This window comes from Sinohyriopsis cumingii, chromosome 1 (genome assembly GCF_028554795.1).
Source record: "Sinohyriopsis cumingii isolate HCF-2022 chromosome 1, ASM2855479v2, whole genome shotgun sequence".
Lineage (NCBI taxonomy): Eukaryota > Metazoa > Mollusca > Bivalvia > Unionida > Unionidae > Sinohyriopsis > Sinohyriopsis cumingii.
Genome location: NC_142961.1, coordinates 85,616,793 through 85,640,667, shown reverse-complemented (window position 1 = coordinate 85,640,667; position 23,875 = coordinate 85,616,793). Strand labels below are relative to the sequence as shown.

The 23,875-nt window shown below is 33.2% G+C and overlaps 1 protein-coding gene across 2 annotated transcripts in view; it reads right to left on the bottom strand.

Annotated features, from left to right (window-relative positions):
* The window catches only part of LOC149807277 (dynein axonemal intermediate chain 4-like), a 68,921-nt gene that overhangs the window by 30,667 nt on the left and 14,379 nt on the right, over positions 1-23,875 (bottom strand). The window contains exons 6-12 of one of the 2 annotated variants that reach the window (XM_089964501.1): positions 21,425-21,606; positions 19,792-19,899; positions 15,838-15,907; positions 12,706-12,747; positions 6,532-6,684; positions 4,812-4,933; positions 3,213-3,315 (exon numbers count right to left, since the gene is read on the bottom strand). In XM_089964501.1, coding sequence (XP_089820627.1) covers positions 3,213-3,315; positions 4,812-4,933; positions 6,532-6,684; positions 12,706-12,747; positions 15,838-15,907; positions 19,792-19,899; positions 21,425-21,606 — 780 coding nt within the window. The remainder of the gene's footprint in view (positions 1-3,212; positions 3,316-4,811; positions 4,934-6,531; positions 6,685-12,705; positions 12,748-15,837; positions 15,908-19,791; positions 19,900-21,424; positions 21,607-23,875) is intronic. The other variant, XM_089964508.1, reaches the window with a different exon arrangement.

The following is a 23,875-nucleotide window of genomic DNA, read 5'->3' as shown; positions in this document are numbered from 1 at the left end:
CTTTGTATAACCCTGTAGTGCCCATTCAGTTACTGCTGAATCACTCACGACAGAATGAACTGAAATTCATCATTAGCAGCAAACAGTTCCCCTAGGCAAAACATTTTAGAGAAAAAAGTTACTGGATTGAGTTTTTCTTGCATATAAATTTGCATATATTAAACTAAAAATTCTAAGAAATTTACTTTAACTTGGAATATGTTAATAAAGATATTATAACTGATCCAAGTTCCATTTACATTAACAAAATCATTCTTTCACATACATAATTTCCTTTTTAAACCAACATCTGAAAAATATATATGTATATGTACAATAATTTCCAATTCTAATATTTGGATTATACCATATCTGTGACTGCAACAAATCCTCCTTCCTATATATTTTAAACTGAATTTGCTATAAAATTTCTTTCCTAAATATATTCAGGTTTTTTGTAGGAATGGTTTTAATTATTCCCAAAAGAGAAGAAACATTCAATATATGGAGAAGATACAATTAATATATTTTTCCATCCATTATTAATATTGATAATAATAATTTGGACTTAGCACAGCATCTAATCTTTAGAAGCTCTAAGAGCTTTACAATATTAGATAACATAAAAACATATACAACAACAAGAATACAAATACAAACACAAAATAAAAACATGCTGACAGTAATTAAGGAAGTAAAAATCATTAAGTCTTTAAGCTTTCTCTTGTAGTTGAAATAGGTGAGTTTTAATAGAACTCTTGAATGAGATCACAATGTCCTTGTGTCTAAAATCTATGGGCAATTCATTCTACGTAGCTGGGCTATAGTACACAAATGAATGGTGTCTTTATGACTTCATTTGAAAAGTGGGAACAATGAGAGTGCAAGTGTCAGAAGAGGAGTGTAAGTTCCTCGATTGGGAGTACAGATGGATGAGGTCAGATAGGTATATTCATCTGGAGCCAGTCAACAAAATGTAGCAGAATGAACAGACATTGTCTTTGATTCTGGATTGAATGGGTAGCCAGTGAAGTTTACGGAGCAGGGGGGAGGTGTACTTAGTTCAGTTACTAAGAGTCTTCTCAGCCAAATCCGTTTAACAGAATCGTTAAAGTTCATTATGTTTATCATTTTTATACTTGAACCCTTATAATCTTTAGTCATATTTCATTTCACTTCTGCAAAATTGCAAAGGAATTAATAGAAATGTTATTCAAGTTCTCATTACAATTTCTAAGGAGGGTTCAGTACTGTGAACAAGTGAAATAATTTTGATAATGTCAAACCTTTTATAAACTTATTTTCCCATTAGGTGCAAGTAACCATTCTGACCAATGAAAAAGAACATTTTTTAATTTCTCTGATTTTTAGATCACTGTTTAACTTGAACATATTTAAATTCAAAGAAAATGTTCCAAAGAAACTGAATTCAGGAGAGTTCCAGTCAAGGTGATACTCTGGATGGTACAGAACTTTACAACTTGTTCTTCTACCAAACCAAATAATTTTACTTTATTTCAAGAGTTAGAGTAAGTCTAGAAGATAGGTAAGATCTAATCCAACTACTAATGAATTTTCAGAACCATCTAAAGCAAAGGTAGTATCATTTTTTGCATATTGACATATTAAATTACTTTAAGTATTTACTTCAATCTATATGGAGATGGGGTTTATTTTATAAACAGCTTTATTTATGTAAAACCATGATGAACACTATTCACTGTTGACAAAATTTTATATTATTATAAAACATTTATACCCATTTTATAAATAAGTGAGCTAAAATTGAAGAACAAGTGTACTTTTTAAATAAAAGAATTAAATGCTTTCTCAAAGTATAGTTAAAGTAACAGACCTAATTTGTGGCACGCTTTTATATAAAATGATAATTCATATGAATCGCAAACATCTGCACCAATATATCTACCATTAATAAACCAAATTTGGTCAGTATTTATGGTATCAAAATAAACCATTTTCACCCAACAATGATACAAACAGTGTTTATTTTATATGAAACACAAAAAAGAGATATTGGCCTGAAGTTCTTTAAAATATTGTTTTGACTTATCTCCATTATTTATACATAATTACTGTCTCCTTTTGTGCAGATGATAGTTGTCCTGATACATTAAAAAAAATATTGCTGTTACAAAAACAAATGACCAATATATTTCCAAATATTAAACAAAAATTTAACTTTAAATCTATTTGAGACAGGACTTTCATTATTTGGCATATTTTTTCAAAGATTAGTGACTCCATATATGAGATAGGTCTTTTTCAAGATTCATTATGAACATTATTCACTGTTAATATAACTGTATAACTAACAAGAGATTCAAGATCAAATGTATTGACATGTTTTTACAAGCATAAATTTAGACAGTACAATTTAGTTTCTTCTAATTAATTTCTCTGTGTAACAGAATTCTTCATTTTGTCCAGGAATGATTCCAGTACTTTCTGTGTGAAAATGTCATTTATAGTACCCTCTTTGTATTCCTTCATTGCCATTTTATCAAGTGCATCTAATTTCTCCCTAATAGTGTTCTTCCTGCCTCCTCTCCATTGCCTCCTGAAGTAGGTATGCACTCTCTTCATATATTTTCAACACATTTCAAATTTTTTCTTGACCACTTCTACCTTGACCTCACATTCTTTATTTTTTACTTTGTATTATTATTTTGTGTTGTTCTAGTATCTTGATGTATGGAAGATTGAAGATTACAGGTTTTCCCCACAAAATAAGTCCTCTGACTCATATGGTTTGTCAACAGATTAGCTTGATATTAGGGAAATACAACTATTACAATCATGGTTTTTTGTTTATCTACTACCATTCATGCTATTCAAAACACAAAAATGCACCTCCATATTTGCACAATTAGAGTGCCAAGGCTATTGTGTTTTCATCCTGCCAACAAAATTGCCTTTCAGTTCACAAAAATCAGATAAATCACACATGAACTTAACAGATATTTATACACTGCATGGAGAAATCTATCAATGGTCAAGTCATGATGTAAATTCTTGGGATATTCATGTTACATAATAAAAGGAATCCCCCTTACAATATAACTTTATGTTTTATTCAGATAAAAACTTCACAGTAAATAGGCCATACATGTACTTAGTTGCCATGCCTTGGGTTTCTCCCTGAAGATACATTTATATTATTATGTAGAACCTGAAATTAACAGCAATACAAAGAAAGGACAAATGAAGCTTACCTGGTATGACTTCAAACCCTCTGTAGCAAGCCTGTTGTGGCTGATAGGTGTTGAGGTTGATCACTCGCTCCATCACAAACAGATCACGGCGGAAGTTTTCAGTCTGAATGGAAAATGGTAAAATTGTCACATGGGAAAGAATACATAAAACAACAAGGATTCAGACCCACACTTTTCAAATGCTAGTTGGATACTTTCACTATCGAAGCTAGCTAAACTGGTGTTCCCAGTCTGCACTTGCACAACATTTAATTTAGTACTGTTAATAATATTTCAGAAAAAAGCTTTTGTAAATTTAAAAAGGAAACTACATTTGCAAGTTGATATTGAAGTACTGTTTCCAATATAATGCATATAATATACATGCATGATCAGTGATATGTGAAATTTACAATAATCAATGGATACTTAAATATCAAAGTTTACATTAAGGAAGTCCCAATATACTGCATCACAGATATTGCTGTGGAAAAGGTACAGTGGGTTTGAGATCATATGAGGCAAGCTAAATTTGTCCTTTCCTTGTACTGCCTTTAATGTACATAAAACTCACTTTTGTAGGTCTCTGGTATGTAATTTATGCAGGTAGTAACTGATCACTGAGTAATAACAATCATACATGGTTTACAGAGTACAAACCATGTATGACCATTACATTGTACTCTTTTGAAAGAAGTGGACTGGATTTTGTTATCTTAAAAGCAGACTTGATTCATATTTCTTTTACTTAATTAGAAAAGTCTGTACTCAAAGAGCACATGTGATTCTCATGTTTGCATATGGCTTACATACAAAAATTACATGTCACACCATGTGAGATCAGATTGTGTAAGAATATATGATCAAACTTCACTGCATATATATTTTCATTCCTTAATCCACTGCAACAATTCCCATCCATACAAGTGTACAGTCAATGGCACATTATTTGCCCTCTCCTTGTTTAATAGTTCTCTATGCAGGCACTCAACACACTAAAATTAATAAGCAAAAACCATTACTAGCTTATTGGACTTATCATGATTTAAATTCTGTAACTCTGGTATCTGACAGATGGATAGATATCCCCATAATAAAATGTCTTATGGTAGGCATATAAAAAGAGTCATAAAAATTCTTACATAATAAGCCTAATTCAGATAAACAAATTTAAGACCATTGATTGTATTGTTAATTCCACAAAACAGCCATAATATATCCAATAATATATAAACTGCATCTTTTACAGTCATTCAAATATACTTCATAAACTTTGTACCTATTTTCCCATATATTCTACAAATAAAATACTTAACCTCCCTCTTTCTGCATTAAAAAGGTTATGTTTTGAGTTAGTTTTACAGGATAATTTGCGGCTTGGTAACATTTTTCATTATCATTCACTTCTTGAGTTCATTCTGACAAAGATTCTCCCATTCTGGACCTATTGAAACAAATCTTTATTACATTTTTAAAAATGGAGTTCAGTTTTCCCCAAAATTGGTACCCAGTATACAAACAAAATGTAAAGCCAATTTTGAAGATTGAGCTTCCAGCATGAAAACATGGAAATCTTCAGAAAGGGAAAAAACTAATAAGTATGAACTAATGCTGCCTTACATTGAGTATTTTCTCTTCATCAATGGATGACTGTTCCAAAGTTATTGCAGATACCCCTGTTTCTTTACTAGCAAACACACTTTCTGATCCAGCAACAGATGAGGTGAAAGTTGCTCTGCTCTCTGCAAGCAAAATGGGATAAAATTGTATCAGTTTATGTCAATTCATATTTGGGGCAGTCATATAAACAAGCACATTTGTTCCTTGTATACAGGTATCATCTATATGCAAGTTTTATATTCTAATAAGCTGTACATGGTTTCATTTTCATAATTATCAAAAACGTTTTCATCGATTCATTCAAACAAACTTGATCTCCTTATTTTTTCAGACTAGATATTATACTCCATTTAATTTTTCAAATAAGAATTCATCATCATCAGTTTGGAACACACTGATATATCTTTGATATACAATTAAAATGTACATTTGGGACAATACCACATTTGCTCAAATTCCCAGCAGGTCAAGGTCAATGCTGTTTGCTTTGACCTGCCAGTCTATTATGTGACAGCAGCTTAGGATCGATCCTACTACCATCTGTGTGGGTATTAATTTCAGGTAAATAAGCTAAAAGTCCTTGGTCCATGTCAGACAGGTGTCCTCTTCACAAAGAGCAATTCGTAATGTATTCCTTAAAATGTATGTATAAGCAAGCATCCTTCCTAGAGAAGTATTACATTAACTGGTTGCACAACCTAGAGCTTTTAATGATAGGTGCATCACAAAGTGACCCATGCACCACAATGTGTTCTAAAGGCCCTTAAACAGAAGAACTTGTATTGGAAACTATAGTTAAGAAAAGAGAATACTCATGGGCCATAAACGATGACATAACTATAAAAAGCACTTCTAGATCCATGAGACAATGCACATAACACACAGCATCAGAACATGTTAAATGGATCCTGAGCTATCATGGTTAATAGGATCTATTCTAAAGACATGTGAAACTGATCCAAATGGGACAACAACTCAATTAAAACCCAGATCTGAAGAGACTATAGTGAATATACTTGCTCATATGATGAATCCAACTGCAAACACCCAAATCTGCTGTCACATAATGCACCAGCAGATCAGGGTCTTTGCAGTTTGCTTGGATGAATCAATAAAACAAACAACATAGACCCTTATCTGCAGGTGCATTATGTGATGGCAGATCAGTATCTTTGTTGTTTGCAGTTTGACTTGACTTACAAGCAAGTACATACAGTACCATTAAAAGGCACACCTATATGTAATGTATGAAATTCATGTACCAAGTAACCTAGAATTATGACTATGGTTTGCAGGGCTTTGGGGGTTACAAGAAGTGTGAACATATCCAGAGATGGACTGATGAGTAGATAGAAAAGGATTACTATCAGGTTCCTGCATCTCAATGCAGGGTCACAATTATACAATCTGTTCTTGATATTATCATTTCCCTCTGTTCAAATTCTTAGTCTCCCTGGGAGTCTGGATATTGGACACAATGTCCAAATTCTTAGTCTCCCTGGGAGTCTGGATATTGGACACAATGTCCAAATTTTTAGTCTCCCTGGGAGTCTGGATATTGGACACAATGTCCAAATTTTTAGTCTCCCTGGGAGTCTGGATATTGGAATCAATGTCCAAATTCTTAGCCTCCCTGGAAGTCTGGATATTGGAATCAATGTCCAAATTCTTAGTCTCCCTGGGAGTCTGGATATTGGAATCAATGTCTGATTGTGATTACCTATCCTGACCGTAACAACACTACTCTCTCGCAAAATTGGGCCAGGTTCTTTTGTGATGGCTATCTGCCCAATTTTATCTCCTTCCTCTTCTGCCTCCTTTGGACTTGTTGGTCTACTGATTGTCCCCTCCTCCTCATCTCCGTCATTCTGTACTGCATAAACAACAATAAAACATAAAGTTATAAAATCTGAATCATTAGAGAAAAAAATCTGAACAGTACTGAAAAGACTAAGTCCCATATGAGCAACATTTAAGCATTTATTTAGAACTTAGACTGAAAAAATATTAAACGCTGCAATTTTAGTTCAGTTTAAATGGTATAACATTTAAATTAACAAAAAAGGATATCATTGTTTGTAATCACACAGATATGAACAAATGAATACATTTATCTTTTTCTTATCCCTCCCATTGATTGCCACAATAGAAAGAGAAAATCATTCACTTGTATCTAATCCTCGTGTAAATTTACAACACACAGTAGGAATACATGTATATACATCTACATAATACATCTACATATTTAATGCTGGCTTCTTTCATACAACAAGTCCATCACCAATTGAGAAAGATATCAGTAAAAGGCAGCTTGCTTCAAAATATTGTAAAACTCTCCTTGTCTTGCTGGATTTGCAGCAGAAACAGCATTTTGCAAATTTCTTATGAAAATGTCATCCAAACTTTTGAATGCTGATGTTATTGCTGTCTTTCAAAAAAAGGTTTGACTTCCCTATCATTAAGTACTTTAATTTACACTTGAATAAGCTAAACTTTCATATTAAATGTGACATAAAAAAAACAGAGAAAATATTATGCAAAGAAACTAAAGTGAAGTTGAATATTTCTCTAAAAAGTCTCTACCACAATAAATGTCAAGTATTTTCTTGCTTAAAAATTGTTAAATTTTACAAACTTTCCATAGCATGATCACCATGGTGAAGCCATTTACTGTCATTCCCTTCTATACCAGATCTGAAAGGAATGAGTGCTGTTCAGGACATTAATCTGAAAAAATTGCACCTTTAAAAAAACCGAAATTAGAATCTGGAAATATTCTGAGCCTCACATTGGGAATTTTTTAACAAGGTTAAAGAATAAAGTCAGTATTGCAAATTCATGTATTTCTTTGGTTTTCAATTTCATACATTTGCACACAAAAATAATTTCACTGGCTCTTTTATATTGCTGTATTTAGCGGTCCTCCCATTTTTACATAAGACTCATTGCTCACTAGGTCTTTACATTTGTGGTTATAGCAACCATAAAATCAAAAATAATTTGGTACCTCATGAAAAATGAAGTGTCAGTTGTGTTGGCAAAAAAAAGTTAATGTATTTCCTTTTAAACGAAACCATAAGGTAAGACCATTCTTGCTTTTACTGCTCTTTGCATAATGTGACTTGATAATGTTTACTGACGTAAATCTGCAAGGAAATGGTAACGTAACACAGAAAACATTATTATTTTAATTACTAGCATTCAATACATCATTTTTGAAAAAATAAAATAAATACAATATTCATTAAGATCAGCTAGGCACAATCATTGGTGTGCCCATGATGTGAAATGACAGTAACAAAAAACAGCATGCAAGCAAGCTAGAGCAGAAGGTAGACATTTTTAGTAAGTCTTAACAGAATTTTTGCCCCAGCATGACAGTTTATAACTATGAAGGTTTAAGATCAGATTTTAAATATGAAACGTTTTTAAACACACAGATTTTAAAAGAAACAAGCAGAAGCATAAGGACAGTGCAGTAGGGAGACATTTTTAATATAGTCTTCATTTAGTCCCAGCACAATTACAAAGGTTTAAAATCGAATTTTTAATATTAAACATTTTTAAGGTGACATACAGATTAAAAAATAACAGAAATATAGAGCAGATATTAAAATTATGTAAAATTATTTATTTCATGCATTTCATGATGACATTATATTTTAAACAATGCCAATGGAATTTAAATAGTCATGTTAAAGGACAGAACTAGATCATAGTCAGCACTCTCCATGTATGTGTAATACTGACCTGTTGCTGACTTATACAAACACTCCAGAAGCATTGTGGGTAAGATGCAAAAATAGATTGACAACCTAATAAATGAAAGGTTAAATTAACTGCCCAGAGAGAGAAACCTTTGACTATCAACAGACATTGACAAAAAATTGGTCCTAAACCTATTTCTCAAAGTAAAAGTGTACAGACACCTGAAGTATTGCCAAAAGAAAACCCAATCAGTTTTCCAACTTTGCCACAGATTCAGCCAGAACTGATAAAGTTAAGAGTAATAAAGCACCATACAGACTAACTACATCAATACAAAGCAAACATAATACTTTGTCTTCTACCAGCAGAGATAACATCCTCATTATTGGTAGTTCCATTTTACATGGAATTAACAAGAGAGGGCTGAGGCACTGTGTTAGAAAGCATGCCATTTCACGTGCCAAAATACAGACAATACTGGAAGATATAAAAGTTTAATAAAATAGTCCTCTATACTGGAGGGAACAATGCCAGTGAAGGGACTGATCTACAACTTTTTGAAGAACTACTATGACCAATTACTTACACACATCCATAAACAAAATCAAATCTGTCAGGTTGCATTGTATGAAATGGCCCCCAGGGGAGATTGTGATGTGTTAGATATTGCTGAGTCATTCGAAGACTGGCAAGTGAATGGAAGTTTGATATTGTTTACAATTACATGAGTTTCCTGGATGAAGAGGGACACGTGATGCAACATCTATTTGGAAAAAGAGAAAATATCCACCTGTCTACCAAAGGGGTGGAAAAGCTAGCAAAAAATATAAATGCAGTCATTCATGTAGTCTGTTCTTACAGCCGTACATTACAAACTTCATCCGTTCCTATAAACCCAATGTAGGTCAAAACAGCATCAGACAATATGGTCAGCCATATCAATAGTCAGTACACTTTGGGATGTGATTACTATGGTGAGATCAAACATTCAGCACAGGAATGCAGGCACAGACAGCCAATACAATGCCATCAGTGTGGTAGCTTTGGACACAAAGCAAAAACTCACACTAGATTTATGGAATAGGAAAAGGGCAATGAGGCCATCTCAACTCCACAGGAAGACTCAATTCAGTGGGAGGACCAATCTATCTATCAAGGACTGTCATATACACCAGGCATCCCTTGTCAAAACAGATTTGATCCCCTTGCTGATGCATGTTCTGAATGTGGAAATTTACCAGCTAAACGTACATATTCAAATATTACTGATACTTCAGATTTATACAGTGATTATAAAAGTAGAGAATGGAGTTGTAGAAAAACTAATTTTTTATACAGTAATGATAGTTGTAACAATGATCACTGTGAACATAGTTTTAATACTTGTAATGTCTCCTTGAGTGCCTCTAATAGCATTAATATTAATCTCATGAATTTAGGAGTTTCTAGCAAAGGTTTACACATAGGTCATTTAAATATTCAGGGTTTTTGTGGAAAGAATGATCAAGTGAAGTTACTGCTAACCTCTCCAAATAATAATATCCATTTATTTGGACTCTCAGAAACAATGTTAACAGAAAATCAGGGTAAAAATTTCTTGTATATCAATGGCTATGACAAACCTTATCAAAAGGATAGGAAAACAGGTGGTGGTGGGCTCCTTGTGTATGTTAGAACTGGTATTATTTGTAAAAGATGGGAAGACCTAGAAATACAGGAAATATAATCCATCTGGTTACAGATCACTCCAGATAAAGCTAAGCCTGGTTTAGTAGGTTTTGTGTACAGACCCCCATCATCACATACTGATTGGTGTGAATATTTTGAACTTCAAGTAGATAAAGTTATAAATGAAGAGAAAGAATTTTTACATTCTAGGCAATATAAATAGAGACCTTCTCAATGATGAAATAAAAGGGAATTGGATGAATTTTATTTTGCTTCGTTAGGTATGAAACAACTAGTAAATGAACCCAACAGAGAAACATCTACCTCTAAAACACTTATAGATCATATTTAAAACAATACAAAAGAAAATGTTTTGCAAGTAATGGTTCCAAACATTAGTATAAGTGACCACTTTGCAATTTTTCTAATAATATCCATAAATCCATTACTTATAGATCATTTCAAAACTTTGATGCTGTTAAATTCTTAGAAGATCTGAAACAGATTCCATGAAATACAGTCCAAATCTATGAAGATATTGATGATGTTTTAGATACTTGGACAGATCTGTTCATCAGTATAGTGAACAAGCATGCCCCTTTAAAAACACACAGGATAAAGAAATACCACCAGCCAGGCTGGATCTCCCCAGAAATTTTAAAAGCAATAAAGCAAAGAGACCAACTAAAATCAGTAGGAAATCAAACTGAATATAGAGTTTGGAGGAATAAAGTTAATAAAATGATATGTCATCCCAAACAAGCGCAGTACAAAAAAGTGCTGGACGAAAACTAAAATAACCCAAAAGCTATCTGGAAAGTGTTTACAGGGTTTTGGTGCAGGCAAATGTAAGAGTAAAACTGAAATTTTATCCCTCAATCATGAGGGCATTTATACTGATAATCCAACTGACATCTCAAATATTTTTAACAACTTTTTTGTTCAAATTGCTGAAAAACTTAAAGAGCCCAGAACTTCATCTGATCATCTGGAACTCAAACATTTTTGTGCTAAAACAAACTACCGAAAAATATAAAGTTTGAAATTCCTGAAATTAGTCCAGAATTTGTGTTGAAATATATTCAAAAATGGATGATTGTAAAGCTACAGTACTTGATATGATTGGACCAAGGATACTAAAGGTAACTGCACCTGCAATTGAAGAGAGTATAGCTTTCATTTGCAATGAAAGTATTAGGTCTAATAAATTTCCACAAACACGGAAAACTGCCAAGGTTATACCACTGCATAATGCAGGAACAAAAGATGATGTAAACAACTACAGACCCATCTCTATCCTTCCTTGTCTCTCCAAATTACTAGAAAAACATGTACATGATTCTTTTCTCAACTGTTTAAACACTTATGATCTTATTTATGATAATCAGTACGGCTTTCGCCAGAATCACTCCTGTGAAATTGCACTTTTATCTTTGATTGATAAATCGCTGAAAGCATTAGATCAAGGAGAAATGGTAGGCACTATTATGGTTGATTTTCATAAAGCTTTTGATCTTGTAGTCCATGACATTTTGCTTGAAAAAAATCTATCAATGCAGTGAAAACTCCCTAAACTGGTTTACTTCTTACTTAATGGACAGAATGCAAAAAGTATCTTTAAATGGTCAACTTTCTGAAAGTAAAAATATTAATTGTTGGAGTACCACAGGGCTCTATCCTTGGACCTCTGTTATTCAGTCTATTTATCAAAAGTTTACCTCTTAAGAGGGTTTGCCATTTAATTCTAGATCAATGTATAGACAAATTTCAGGATGCAATGAATAATATAAAGGTTTTAACAATACATGCAAGAATATTTCTTAGAAAGGCCAAATTGATGTATAAAGTATCCAGAAAAGACATTCCTGTCTATCTAAGCAATATCTTTCACCAAAGAGATGGTGATGGTACTCCAAATTTAAGTTCCATAAGAAGTAAAAATTACATTATACCAAGGTCAAAGAAGGAATTGTTTAAAAAAAGTTTTCAATATACTGGTCCACTGGTATGGAACAACATTCCCAGTAACATAAGGCAGGCTCCTATCATTTCTTCTTTTCATAATCAATGTCTTAAATGGATGAAATCTTTAGAAAATTAAACAGTTCTATTAAAAAAAATACCGCCTGCTTTTTTGTAATTTTGTATCATTTTCATAGTTGAATTTTTCAATGCAGGATGATATTTTATGTTTTATATATGTTTATGTTTTCACATATGCCTGTGCATGTGTTCCAGGCTTGATACTTAGAATTTTAAAATTACCTAATTATTTAGTGTCAAGCCAGATTCTTCACATCATGTTGTATATGCTGTATATATTGTACATAACAGATAGAAAGCCTCAAGGCAGATTAGTTCTGTAACTGAGTTACCTTCTCTAAATAAAGTCTTTATGTGATTATTATTATTATTGTTATTATTATTATTATTATTATTATCAGCATTAGTTTGTTAATCATAAAATCATGATCTCTATTAAGAAAGAAGTAATATAATAGAGGCATTTCTAAAATACCCTTTGAAGTTTCTATTGATTTCTTCCTCCCAGATGTGTAACCTGTTTAGATCAGTGAAATTCAATATTTGTATTACAATTACATAAGAATTCAAGCCATAAAGGCACATAGAACAAAACAAGTAAATAAGGAAGGTATCATTCAATCAGTTATTACTGATGGCATCTATAGGTAAAGTTACAAATTCATGTAATTTTACATACCCTCTATTATTTCAAATATTATCTATTCATTAATATCATAATTAATTAATTATATCATAATTTCTTATAAATCTCTCCATCTTGTGAGCAATGACTGATCACAGCACAGGTGAGGGGAGTAAAATTTTGGTCAACACCTAGGAAATGTAAGTCGAACAACTTTCACTGATACATGAGAATTAGAGGTCCCACATGGCCAAGTGGTCTACAGTGCTTGCTTTTACTGATCATTGCTATCTCACTTCTGTTTACGTGGGTTCAAGTCTCAGGCTTGACCAATGGGAGTATGTGAGAAATCAAGCCAGTAGCTTCCTGTGGGTCAGTCACTGAAAAATGGCATTAAAACCAAGACAACAACAACAACTACATGAGAAATATCTCCACTGTTGTACAGAAATGTTCATCTAATATATTTTAATTTTCATGGATAATACATCAGAAGACTAGATTTCAAGTCACAAACTGAAGAGAGACTTGAAGTATAAATAAGGCTGACATGCAGTACTCATAATCTTGTGTAACAGGAAAGAACATTTTGGTGGCCTAAGTGGTTTGAGCATCCACCTCAGATGTGAGAGGTTGCTGGTTCAAACCCTGGCCAAGTCATACCAAAGACTTATACAAAAAATGGTACTAGCATTCAGCATTAAGAGGTTAGGATGAGAACTGATCGGCCTGGTGTCAGTACGCTCTCTAGTACTGAATATAAAAGTAGCCTGTAATCACATTTTGGCTCAATGTAATGCAGATCATGAATGATTTTACAGTTATCAAAGTGGTGATTCATTAACTTAATTTCACAAACTCTCTCAAAACAAAAGGTTGTTTTTATTTTATCGTTATCTTTAACAAGCTTATGGCTCACATTTTTGTTTAGGGAACTGCATGATCATGAGATATGGAGCATGTCCGTTTTTTTTTACTACTACTTGCTCAGCACCTTGAGCTAATCCACATAATATTTAGGGTTATCAAACCTGTTTCACAACCAGACAATTGACTACTCAATCACCAGTTATGGAGTACAAGTAAAACTTTGGTTAGTTTACATTCCAACTTGAACGCTTGTATATTTTTGGCAACTTTAAACAAAAGTTGTTGCTGTCTGATCATTTTTTGTACTATTTAAAATTATTACAGATTTCAAACATATGGTGTCTGGAAAATTACTGATTTAGATCATCTAGGCTAATTACAATAGTCATGAATTAATCATAATTACCACCATGTGTTGCACTGTGGTGTAGAGCATTAACTTGAAGCTGCAGACTGCTCTCCATAGATTAGTGAAGGGTTTAAAGGTAATGCAATTAGTTTTAAACATTGCACTCATCAGTGACTGGTTGGTACTCTTGTTCAAACTTCCGAGAAAATTGTGTTGAATTTTTCTAAGAACTGAAAATGATCTTTCTGCATCGGCACTGTTGTGAGGAAGTGTAGAACATACAATGACCACACTAGTTATGTCAAATTTTCCTTGAAGCAAGCATCACACTTTGTACAATGTCCACACTAGTTATGTCAAATTTTCCTTGAAGAAAGCATCACACTTTGTACAATGGCCACACTAGTTATGTCAAATTTTCCTTGAAAAAAGCATCACACTTTGTACAATGGCCACACTAGTTATGTCAAATGTTCCTTAAAGAAAACATCAAACTTTGTACTGCTCCCTAATTTTATCATTACAACTACAGAATTACACGGAGGCCCCAAGTGGCCGAGTGGTCTAAAGTGCTTTCCGTTACGGATCACTGCCATCTCACCTCTGTCTGTGTGGGCTCGAGTCTCGGATTCGGCTAATGTGGGTATGTGAGAATGCTTGCTAGTAGCTTCTCGTGGGTCAGTGGTTCTTTCCGGGGTTTTCCCGGGTTCTTCCTCCACCATTAATACTGGCTGCCATGTATAGCCTATCGTGTGCTGAAAAATGGCATTAAACCCTACAACAACAACAACAACAACAACAACAGAATTACACAATTTTTTTCTTCTTTTTATGAAAACCTGGATGGAGTAAAATCATACTTCATAGAAGCTTTTCCCCTGATCATAGCCAAAATTGTTCCAAACAAGATTACCCAAACAGTTTCATGCAAGGCAATTAAGTGTAATAGCTATTATTTCTTTTAAACATATTTTTTATTTAAAAAGATTCAAACACTGGGTTGTTGCACTTTGTGTACTTCACCCATGCAAATGCTCAAAAATACAAGTGATGCAAATCACCCTCACTACTGTCAATCAGATAGGTAACCTGTAGAACGGTGGTTGTTTAAAAGAACAAAAAAATAAAAATTGTTTCTGCACAACAGTATCATTCTACATAACATACCTCAACCAAACTTTGTGGATGGCTTACATCTGTGGTAAGGAAAAAGTCAAGAAACATTTCTATAAGACTGAATATTAGTGGCTATCAGAACTGTGGTTCTGCAATGTATTTAGTGTGGAAGGGGAATCTGAAGATCAGTGGAACTGAGAACTGAAAAATAATATATCATTAAAACAGTGGAAAGGTGAACAGTCAGCATACTGAACTAAGGTCATTTTGATGGATGCACTTGGTGGACTTCATTTTAAATTTGTTTCTTTTTCCACAGGAAATGAATTTCTAGGAATAATAATAATAATATATATATATATATATATATATATATATATATATATATATATATATATATATATATATATATATAAAAGAGAGAGAGATTAGAAAGAATATAGTAACTTTTAAGAATAAACTACACATGCAATAAGAAAGAATGGTATGATTCTGGATTACTCATAACTACCACAATAAAAACCTTGCAAATACTGGGTATGCATTTGTCAATAAAAATACAGCCTACATTTCATGAAGCGAAGGCAGCAACTATATAGATATATTTATTCAAACTGTATATCCCATACACAATGGTCATACATTACCTTTCTTTTCCTTCTCAATTTGTTCATAAGTGTCATACATATCCCACGTTGTTGCATTTATTCCAACTTCCTGCAAATAAATTTAAATAAAACTAACATAGGTTTTTTTATTGACTACGAAAACTAGTTTCATATTTTGAAAACTATTTCAAAACTGTTCAACCTTCAGGTTGTTAATAGTTTTCATGAGATTATCAAGTTTTAATATTTAATGATAATGAGATAAACTGAAAAATTCTAAGATAAGTAAGAAAGGAAACTTTAAATAATTCTTTACAATTTAAGTAGAATGTTCAGAGATCTGCATTTGTAAATAACACTGCAAATGACACAAATGCTAAATTAATCCTAATGTATACTGCTACAATGTGCTTGAAAAAGAACTTATCATACTTAAAACCTGTTTTGTCTTGTATGTATCCACCATTCAAACCTACTCCCTGTCCATCAGCCAAAAAAGTTAGCTAAAATTATGCCGGGCCAATAGACCTGAAAAGTTGTGGGTCCTGCAGACAGCTACAACTTCTCAATGCAACTATCATGTTCATACTTTTGCTAAAAGCGAATGTGATAACTTCATCTAATATATTTAGCACACCCAAAAAGGCTGTTACTCAAGAAGCCAAGACAGCTGATTGATTAAGAACAATCACATCTGTCAAACCTGGTCAAATTCTGTTAGTGCTTTTGTAGAAGGCCATTGAAAGTTTTTCTATTTTCTAGAAATGGTAGTCATATTTAAAGGCAGATTGGTATCATTTATAGAAATTCAAACACCTTTAGACCATGCTACTTGTCAAATGTGGTCAAACTCTGTTCAGTCATTTTTAAAGAACTTCTTTAAAGGTCTCTCAACTTTCAATAATGCAGCCATATTTGATCATGGATTAGCACCAGTTATTATCAATTTTAAAGTCCTCAAGTCAGGATACTTCCTGTCAAGTTTGCTCAAACTATCATTAGAGGTTCTGGTACTGCAGTCATTTAAAAGTTTTATCAGTTTTTAGTAATGGTGACCATATTTGAAAGCCAATAGGCATAATTTGTACAAATCTGAAAGGTCTTAATGCATGTATGTCTTGCCAATTTTGGTCAAATTCTGGTCAGCGCTTTCTGAGGAGTCATTTAAAAGTTTCCTATTTTTAGTAATGGCAGCCATATTAGATGGTGGTCTGGCATCATTTGTAATAAGAGTCCCTTCAAAAGGACTGTCACTCAACTGGCTGAAAAGATTTCCAGGAATCCAAGATAAGACTTGCTTTCTTCTTGTTAACAGTTAATTTTTTGAACCATCCTTGATGTTCTTGAGCAGTAACAAGATTTTCAAAATATGGTGGCCATACTCAGTGTTAGATTTGTACAGTGCAACCCCGCTATAACGTGCCCCACAATAACACAAATTCAGACATAACGCGGTTGTGACATGGCTCCTAAAATTTCATATATTCAATCGCACAGGAAAAAATATTGTTTTTTTTCAAAGTACATGAAATAGTATATAAAAGATGTATTATCATTTTGGGGAAGAGACTGTGTCAGAATTTGAATATAATACAATCATGGCGTGGTTCCTGGAATTTTAAATACATGTACATGTATTTTTTTCATACCCGGAAAAATAGTTTTTTGTTGAAAGTATGTGAAATAGTTTATATAAAATTTATTATCTTTTTTTAGAAGAGATCGTGTATGAATTCAAATATAATAAGATTGTGGTATGGTTCCTGAAATTTTAAATACATGTGTAATTTTCTTGTACTCGGAAAAATTAATTTTTTTTAAGTGCAAGAAATAGAGTGTAAAATGTTTATTATCATTTGGGGGAAGAGTTCGCGTTAAATATCCTTGCTGTAGTCATTCAAATGAATAGGCGCAGTTTATTTACATTTGCAAGTGTACTGTCTAACTTATTATGTTGTAATTCATGCATGAGCCTGAGAAGGGGCACACTAGCTTTAGCAACAGTTCCTTGGAACTTTTGGAGCTTGGCGTCCATTTATTTTGTAGCTTCGTTCATTTTTGCCCATATTTTGGGATTTACTTTAGGCACACCTAAATTTTGGCAATTTTGTGGCCTTAAATGTTTTTTGCTCAAATCCTTCAATTTATACTGTGCTATTTGGGCCCTGAATTCTGAATTCACAACTTTGGCCAAGCTCTCCTGAATGGGTATCCCACAACGTTCATGCACTTCATAAAAGTCGGAAAATTCTTTCAGGTTGTCATTTCCTTCAATTTCTAAGGGTAAATTTGATGGTGATGTTACTAAGTTTTGAAGGCCATGCTCACAGTCTTTGACATCTTCCTCACTTTCCACACTGGTGTTAGAAAGATCACTTCCCTCACTATGCTGAACTGTTTCTGTCCGTACACATTTCCATGCCGGTTCATCAAATCCCCGCATATCAGCCATGGGTTTTTTGCTAAGACTGTCAAATTGTGACTTCAAAGTTGTTACTGTAGCTGACAAATTTGTCAATAATTCAAGCTGACAGCCCCGCATTATTTGATTGTGTGTTGCTTGCTGTTCAATAAGACTGTCATCTGGGCACCGCGATTGTTGTGCAGAAGTCAAATTTTCTGTCATTGAATCTCTCAAGATTTCACAGTCACGTGACAAACTCGCTATCGTAAATGGCATAGTCCCCTTATCTGTAGATGCAGGATTTCTCCTTGACTTTGATGCCACAACAGGGCTATCATTTAGCATAGTTGCTCCCCCCTTTGGAATTATTGCATTTTGTTGCAACCGTGATGGAGAAATCTTTGGCCTTATCAGCTAAATGCTGCTCGGCTCAATTTTGCAATATTTCTTGCAATAGTCCATGCCCTGTATTGACAGGATACCTTTGGTTTTGTCCTGATTCTGCCATTGTGCAAAGCTGTGCAAGAGATGACACACTCAAAAACAATGAAACAATGAAGTATGGTACAGTTATGACTGTATAAGGCCTTTAAAATGGTAGAAGAAGTTTCTGCCCCATGCTGATTTAAAAGTTGCATGAAAGCTCAGCTGTAAATTACTGGAATTGTGAAATGTTAAAACTCAAGAAAATCACAAAGTACTGACTCCTTGACGCTAGACCATTCACTGACTCACCACGTGACCAACTCCATCTCATGGGATCCTGAGGCACTTACAGGGGAAGTAAAATATAATTTTCAAGACTGCTAAGTTGTAGACATACTGGATGTTTGATTGGCATCATTTTCTTTAGAATGAACTAAACACATAAAAAGTTTTCTGGTGAAAACCCCATGTCAATGAGACTTTTCTGTCAAGAAAAAATGTTTACCAAAATTTCATGATGGCTGCTGCGGTTGCCATATTAAATATCAGATTTGGCACCCTTTCATTTTATGTCAGAAACAGACATCATAAGAGGTCCTTTTGTGAAAACCCTATGTCGATATAAGTATCCATACATGAATAACGATAACAGAATTTTCAAAAAGGTCACAATGGCTGCCAGAAAGAAGGTCAGACTAACATTGTTCTCATTCAGGACCAACTAGAAACCATAAAAAGTATTCAGGTGAAAATTCCCACGTGGATATGACTTTTTTGTTCAGGAGTAGCGATACAATTTTCAAGATGGCTGCCACAGTGGTCATACTAGCAGTCAGAATGGCATCATTTGATTTAGAGTTATCATAAGAAGTCCTACAATGAAAACCCTATCTTGTAATATGACTATCGATTCAGGAGGAGTAAGATTTTCAATACAACCATCATGGTGGCCATGTTAGATGTAAGACTTGATTTTCATTAAGGACCAACTACATATAATAAGAAGTCTTTTGTTGAAAACTTCACACTGATATGACTATCCATTTTGGGTAAGTACCAATTAAAAAAGATTTAAAGATGCCCATAAGTTTTCAATTAATTTTTGAACAATGCATCAAACTACAAATATGAAAAATTTCCTTATCAACCACACAGTAACTTACATTATATCCTATCTTGGTTGTCTGAACAAGTTTAAATTTGGGTGGCTCATTGAATGTGTTCATCCCTCGTTCTGCATATCTGTCATTTCCTGCTTTGTTCTTCACAATCTGTGAACGTCAGAAAACAAAAATACTGTTTTGTAAATGAAGTCAAATTGCATCAAAATTGTATTAACAGTAAAGATTTGATCTTGTTAATAACTGCTATAAACGATGTGAGTTTTGCTGAACTTTTTTTGTACTACTCTGGATGACCGATATTGATTCAACTGTGCCAACAGCATGAAACAAAACTGTATGAAAACCAAAAGAATCAGCTAGCTATGGTTTCATGATGTATAGGACTTAACGTTTACATTGAATTAAGGACAATTTAATTAGATAGTTCCTTGTCTGATCATTAGTTTTCCTCGATTAAAATTATAAGGAACTTAAAATACTATAATGTACCTTAATAATTCCCACCCAAACCTACAAACTGAAGCATTTCAACACTTGTACATAGCTGGGCTGACTCATGACATCTGGTACAATGTCTCTTTTCTTTATAGAAATGTGAAGGAAAATTATATATATTTTATTATGAAATAGTGTATTTTGATCTCTGTACTACATACACAACTCTGCACCATGTAGAGTTCATATTTGTTGTTGCAAAATGCAGTGCCAGATCAGGGTCTATGCTGTTCCCTCAAAACCATGAGTGGTCCAAACAGCATAGACCTTAATCTATCAGTGCATTATGCATTGTAGATTTAGATCCATGCTCTTCCTGCTCAGCAGTCTTGTCAACCCTTATAATTTGACCATAAATCTTGTTGAAATAAACTTTAAATTTAAAGACTTACTGAAAAAATTATGAAAATATGATCATTGTGATATAATCTGGATAATGGCTTGTCAGAATCAAAGGTTCATATTAAATTCAGTGGAGTTGGTCAGGGGACCTCGGACACAATAAACTGCATATAGTTTTCAAAACAAAATATTGGCCTGATCAAGCTGTTGTTTATAGCATTTTCTAGAAATTATGTCCAAGAAATAAAAATATGTCCAAGGCAAAAGAGACAATAATTCTCTTAAAAAGCTTAAATTCAGATGTATAAAAAGAAATATGCAGATTCTTTGAGAATAAAAAAGCAGGATGGCAACACTTATGTTTATTGGACATCGTGTCAGGTTCATTTGGGTAAGTCTCATGGCAGGAAAGATGACTGCCATTACAACGAAATGTTGATTTGAGTGTGCCAAATGGCAGGAAAGATGTTTGCCTTCACAATGTGAAACTAAAAAAATATACCCCAAAGATTATATACGAGTTGAGAGACAGCAATAAACCACTAATCTTCATTGGGTTTGCAACTGTAGTTTCTACACTTGTACTTGATAAGGTCAAAGTGTTTTTAAGTCAAACATAATGTATTTCACTAAATCAGTCTCAGATCACATTTCTGTACTTTTAAAATGCACATTTTTCAAGTCAACAATATTAGTACATGAAATTTTTGAAACACATTACTTAAAATTGGTCTAAGTTATAGAAAAATATTCTCCGACTGAGAAAGTCTTATTAGGGTTAGCATGTGTGAGATACATGAGAAAATAAGGTAGATTTAAAATAATATCATCCAACCTCTAGGTATCTTTCATTACTGGCTTTCACTGCTGCAGCTTCATCTGATTCTGTGGAAATGCAGACAGCAGGCATATCAAGTAGCCATATTGTATCTGTTTCTATCAAGGTCATCTCAACCATTTTTTCAAGGTCAGCATCTGTCAGTTCTTCCTTAACATCCTCTCTCTTGTGACGAATTTCTTAATGTAAATAAATAGTTTCTTTATGTTAAAGGCTGTTCCATTTGAACCTAAATGCTGCCCTGGGAAGGCATGTTTTGAAAAATTACCAGAGTACTCTGGTTACTCAAAGAGTTCACATGAAAATGAAAAAATAATTCAAATTACATCTAATGGGAGACTACTCCACATAGAAAGTGCTTTCCCTGGGTTCCATGTAAGTTTTATTGGAACAGTCATAGAGAAGAACTTTATTCACTTGACATTTGTTTTGATATTTGTTATTTTGACTTACATAATACTTTTGCATACATGAACTCTTCAGCAATCATATCCGGACTGGTATTTTAATTTTTACAGGCTTGGTTTCACTTAGGAGTTTCTCTAAATAAAACTGGCATCTGCTGATGTCACCACTGCAATGTTCAAATACTGCAGGCACAAAATTCCATCTTAAGTAACAATAATGACAAGCTTCATTCTAATTATTTTGATTTTCTGAACTCACATATTTTGTTTAGCAGAACATACCAAAATCAATGATACATGATAAGTAAAAAAGTAACTACACAATACAAATGGGAATTTTCAAGACTCTACACTAGTAACAGCTGGAAAGCCACATGAATTTCACAAAGCACTTTGATACATCTAAAGTGATAAACTTCAAGAAAAACTCAGTCATCAATTAGACTTTGTGTAATGACATATCTAATTAAAGAACAAGAAGTGAATTCGACCAGGAGCTAGCACTTTTCTGGAAGTGTAGAATTTAGAATATTAATTTTTGTGTGGGTGGAACTTGATTTTTCGACTCAATGGTTCCTCTCTTATTCTCTTGTGTGTATAAAACAAAATTTACCTTACCGTCCAAAACCTGGACCAATAGTTGTCTGATGGTGTGTTGATGCAATATTGACAGCAAGAACCAACTTTGCATGTCATGGTTACTTATCTCAGGTTGGCTGTTTTCTATGAGTTCTTCAGTTTTCTTCCATTTCAATGAGCACATTAAGCTACCATCTTGACTTAGAATATTTATTATGAGTTTTCTGAAACCATACAACTATTTACAAGAGTAAGGAAAATTATGCAAGGTGTTGCCCTTCTCCCTGAATTATTCAGAGCATATATGTTTTTAAAGTATGAATCTGTTTAAATGAAGAAATTTCTGACAGTGATGATGGCCACCACAATTATTGTTTTTACAATGATAATAATTAAAATAAATAAAAACTGATGATGATGATGATAATCCAGTACAAATTTGAACAAGGAAATATTAGTTAGACAAATAACTGCATTTATCCAGCATAAACTATAACTTTATTATTTGTCGAAATCAGAGTTTTAAAGTCATATATTTGCTCCAGCACTTGGAAATCTGTAATCTGCCATGAGAAAAACCAAGTGAACTGTATAATAAATATTAAATTGTAATACAGAGGTTATATATCTTGACAAATAAAGATAAAGAATATTATGTACTAAGTGACATCAATGGGGACTACATAAATGAACAAATAAAGAAACATTGGTTGGATTTGGTGGAATATTTTGGGATTTAGCACTTAGTTAATACATCTACAAGCGTTACATCAAACTAAAAACACATCTGTAGGCCATATATACACAAACAACCAAGTAAACATTTCAAGAGTTTTTGTTTTAAGTGATCATTTTGCAATTTTATTTCACAAAAAAGCACATCAACAATGTAGAAAAAATGTTCCCAAGTCCATTGTATACAATTACAATTTCAATAATAACAATTTCTTTGAGGATTTTTAGGAAATTGTCAAGGATACTAAACAAATTTCTAATGATACTGAGGATATTTTTAACATTTGGCTAAATATATTTTTGGAAGTTGCAGAAATAACCTTCACCACTGTAGACACTTAGGGTAAAGTATGATCATCAACCCACTGGGTCACCAAAGAAAAGTTAGATACTCTGAAAGGACAAGACCACTTGAAATCCTAACACTGTGTGTGTGTGTGTGTGTGAGTGTGTGTGTGTGTGTGTGTATATATATATATATATATATATATATAATTGCTGCAAAGACACTAGTACCAACATTATTCTACTTGTGTGAGTGGAACTTTCATCCATCCATTCAAAGATGTCATATTAACTAAGTGGGCATTAAGACAAAAAAAAAATATTTTCTATATGTGGTACATATGAACAAGGTTGAATTACAAGTTACTGTGAAGGAACTGATCTGATGCGATAATATTCATATCTTAATATAAAAAGAAGTAAATCTATTCATTAGTTGTAA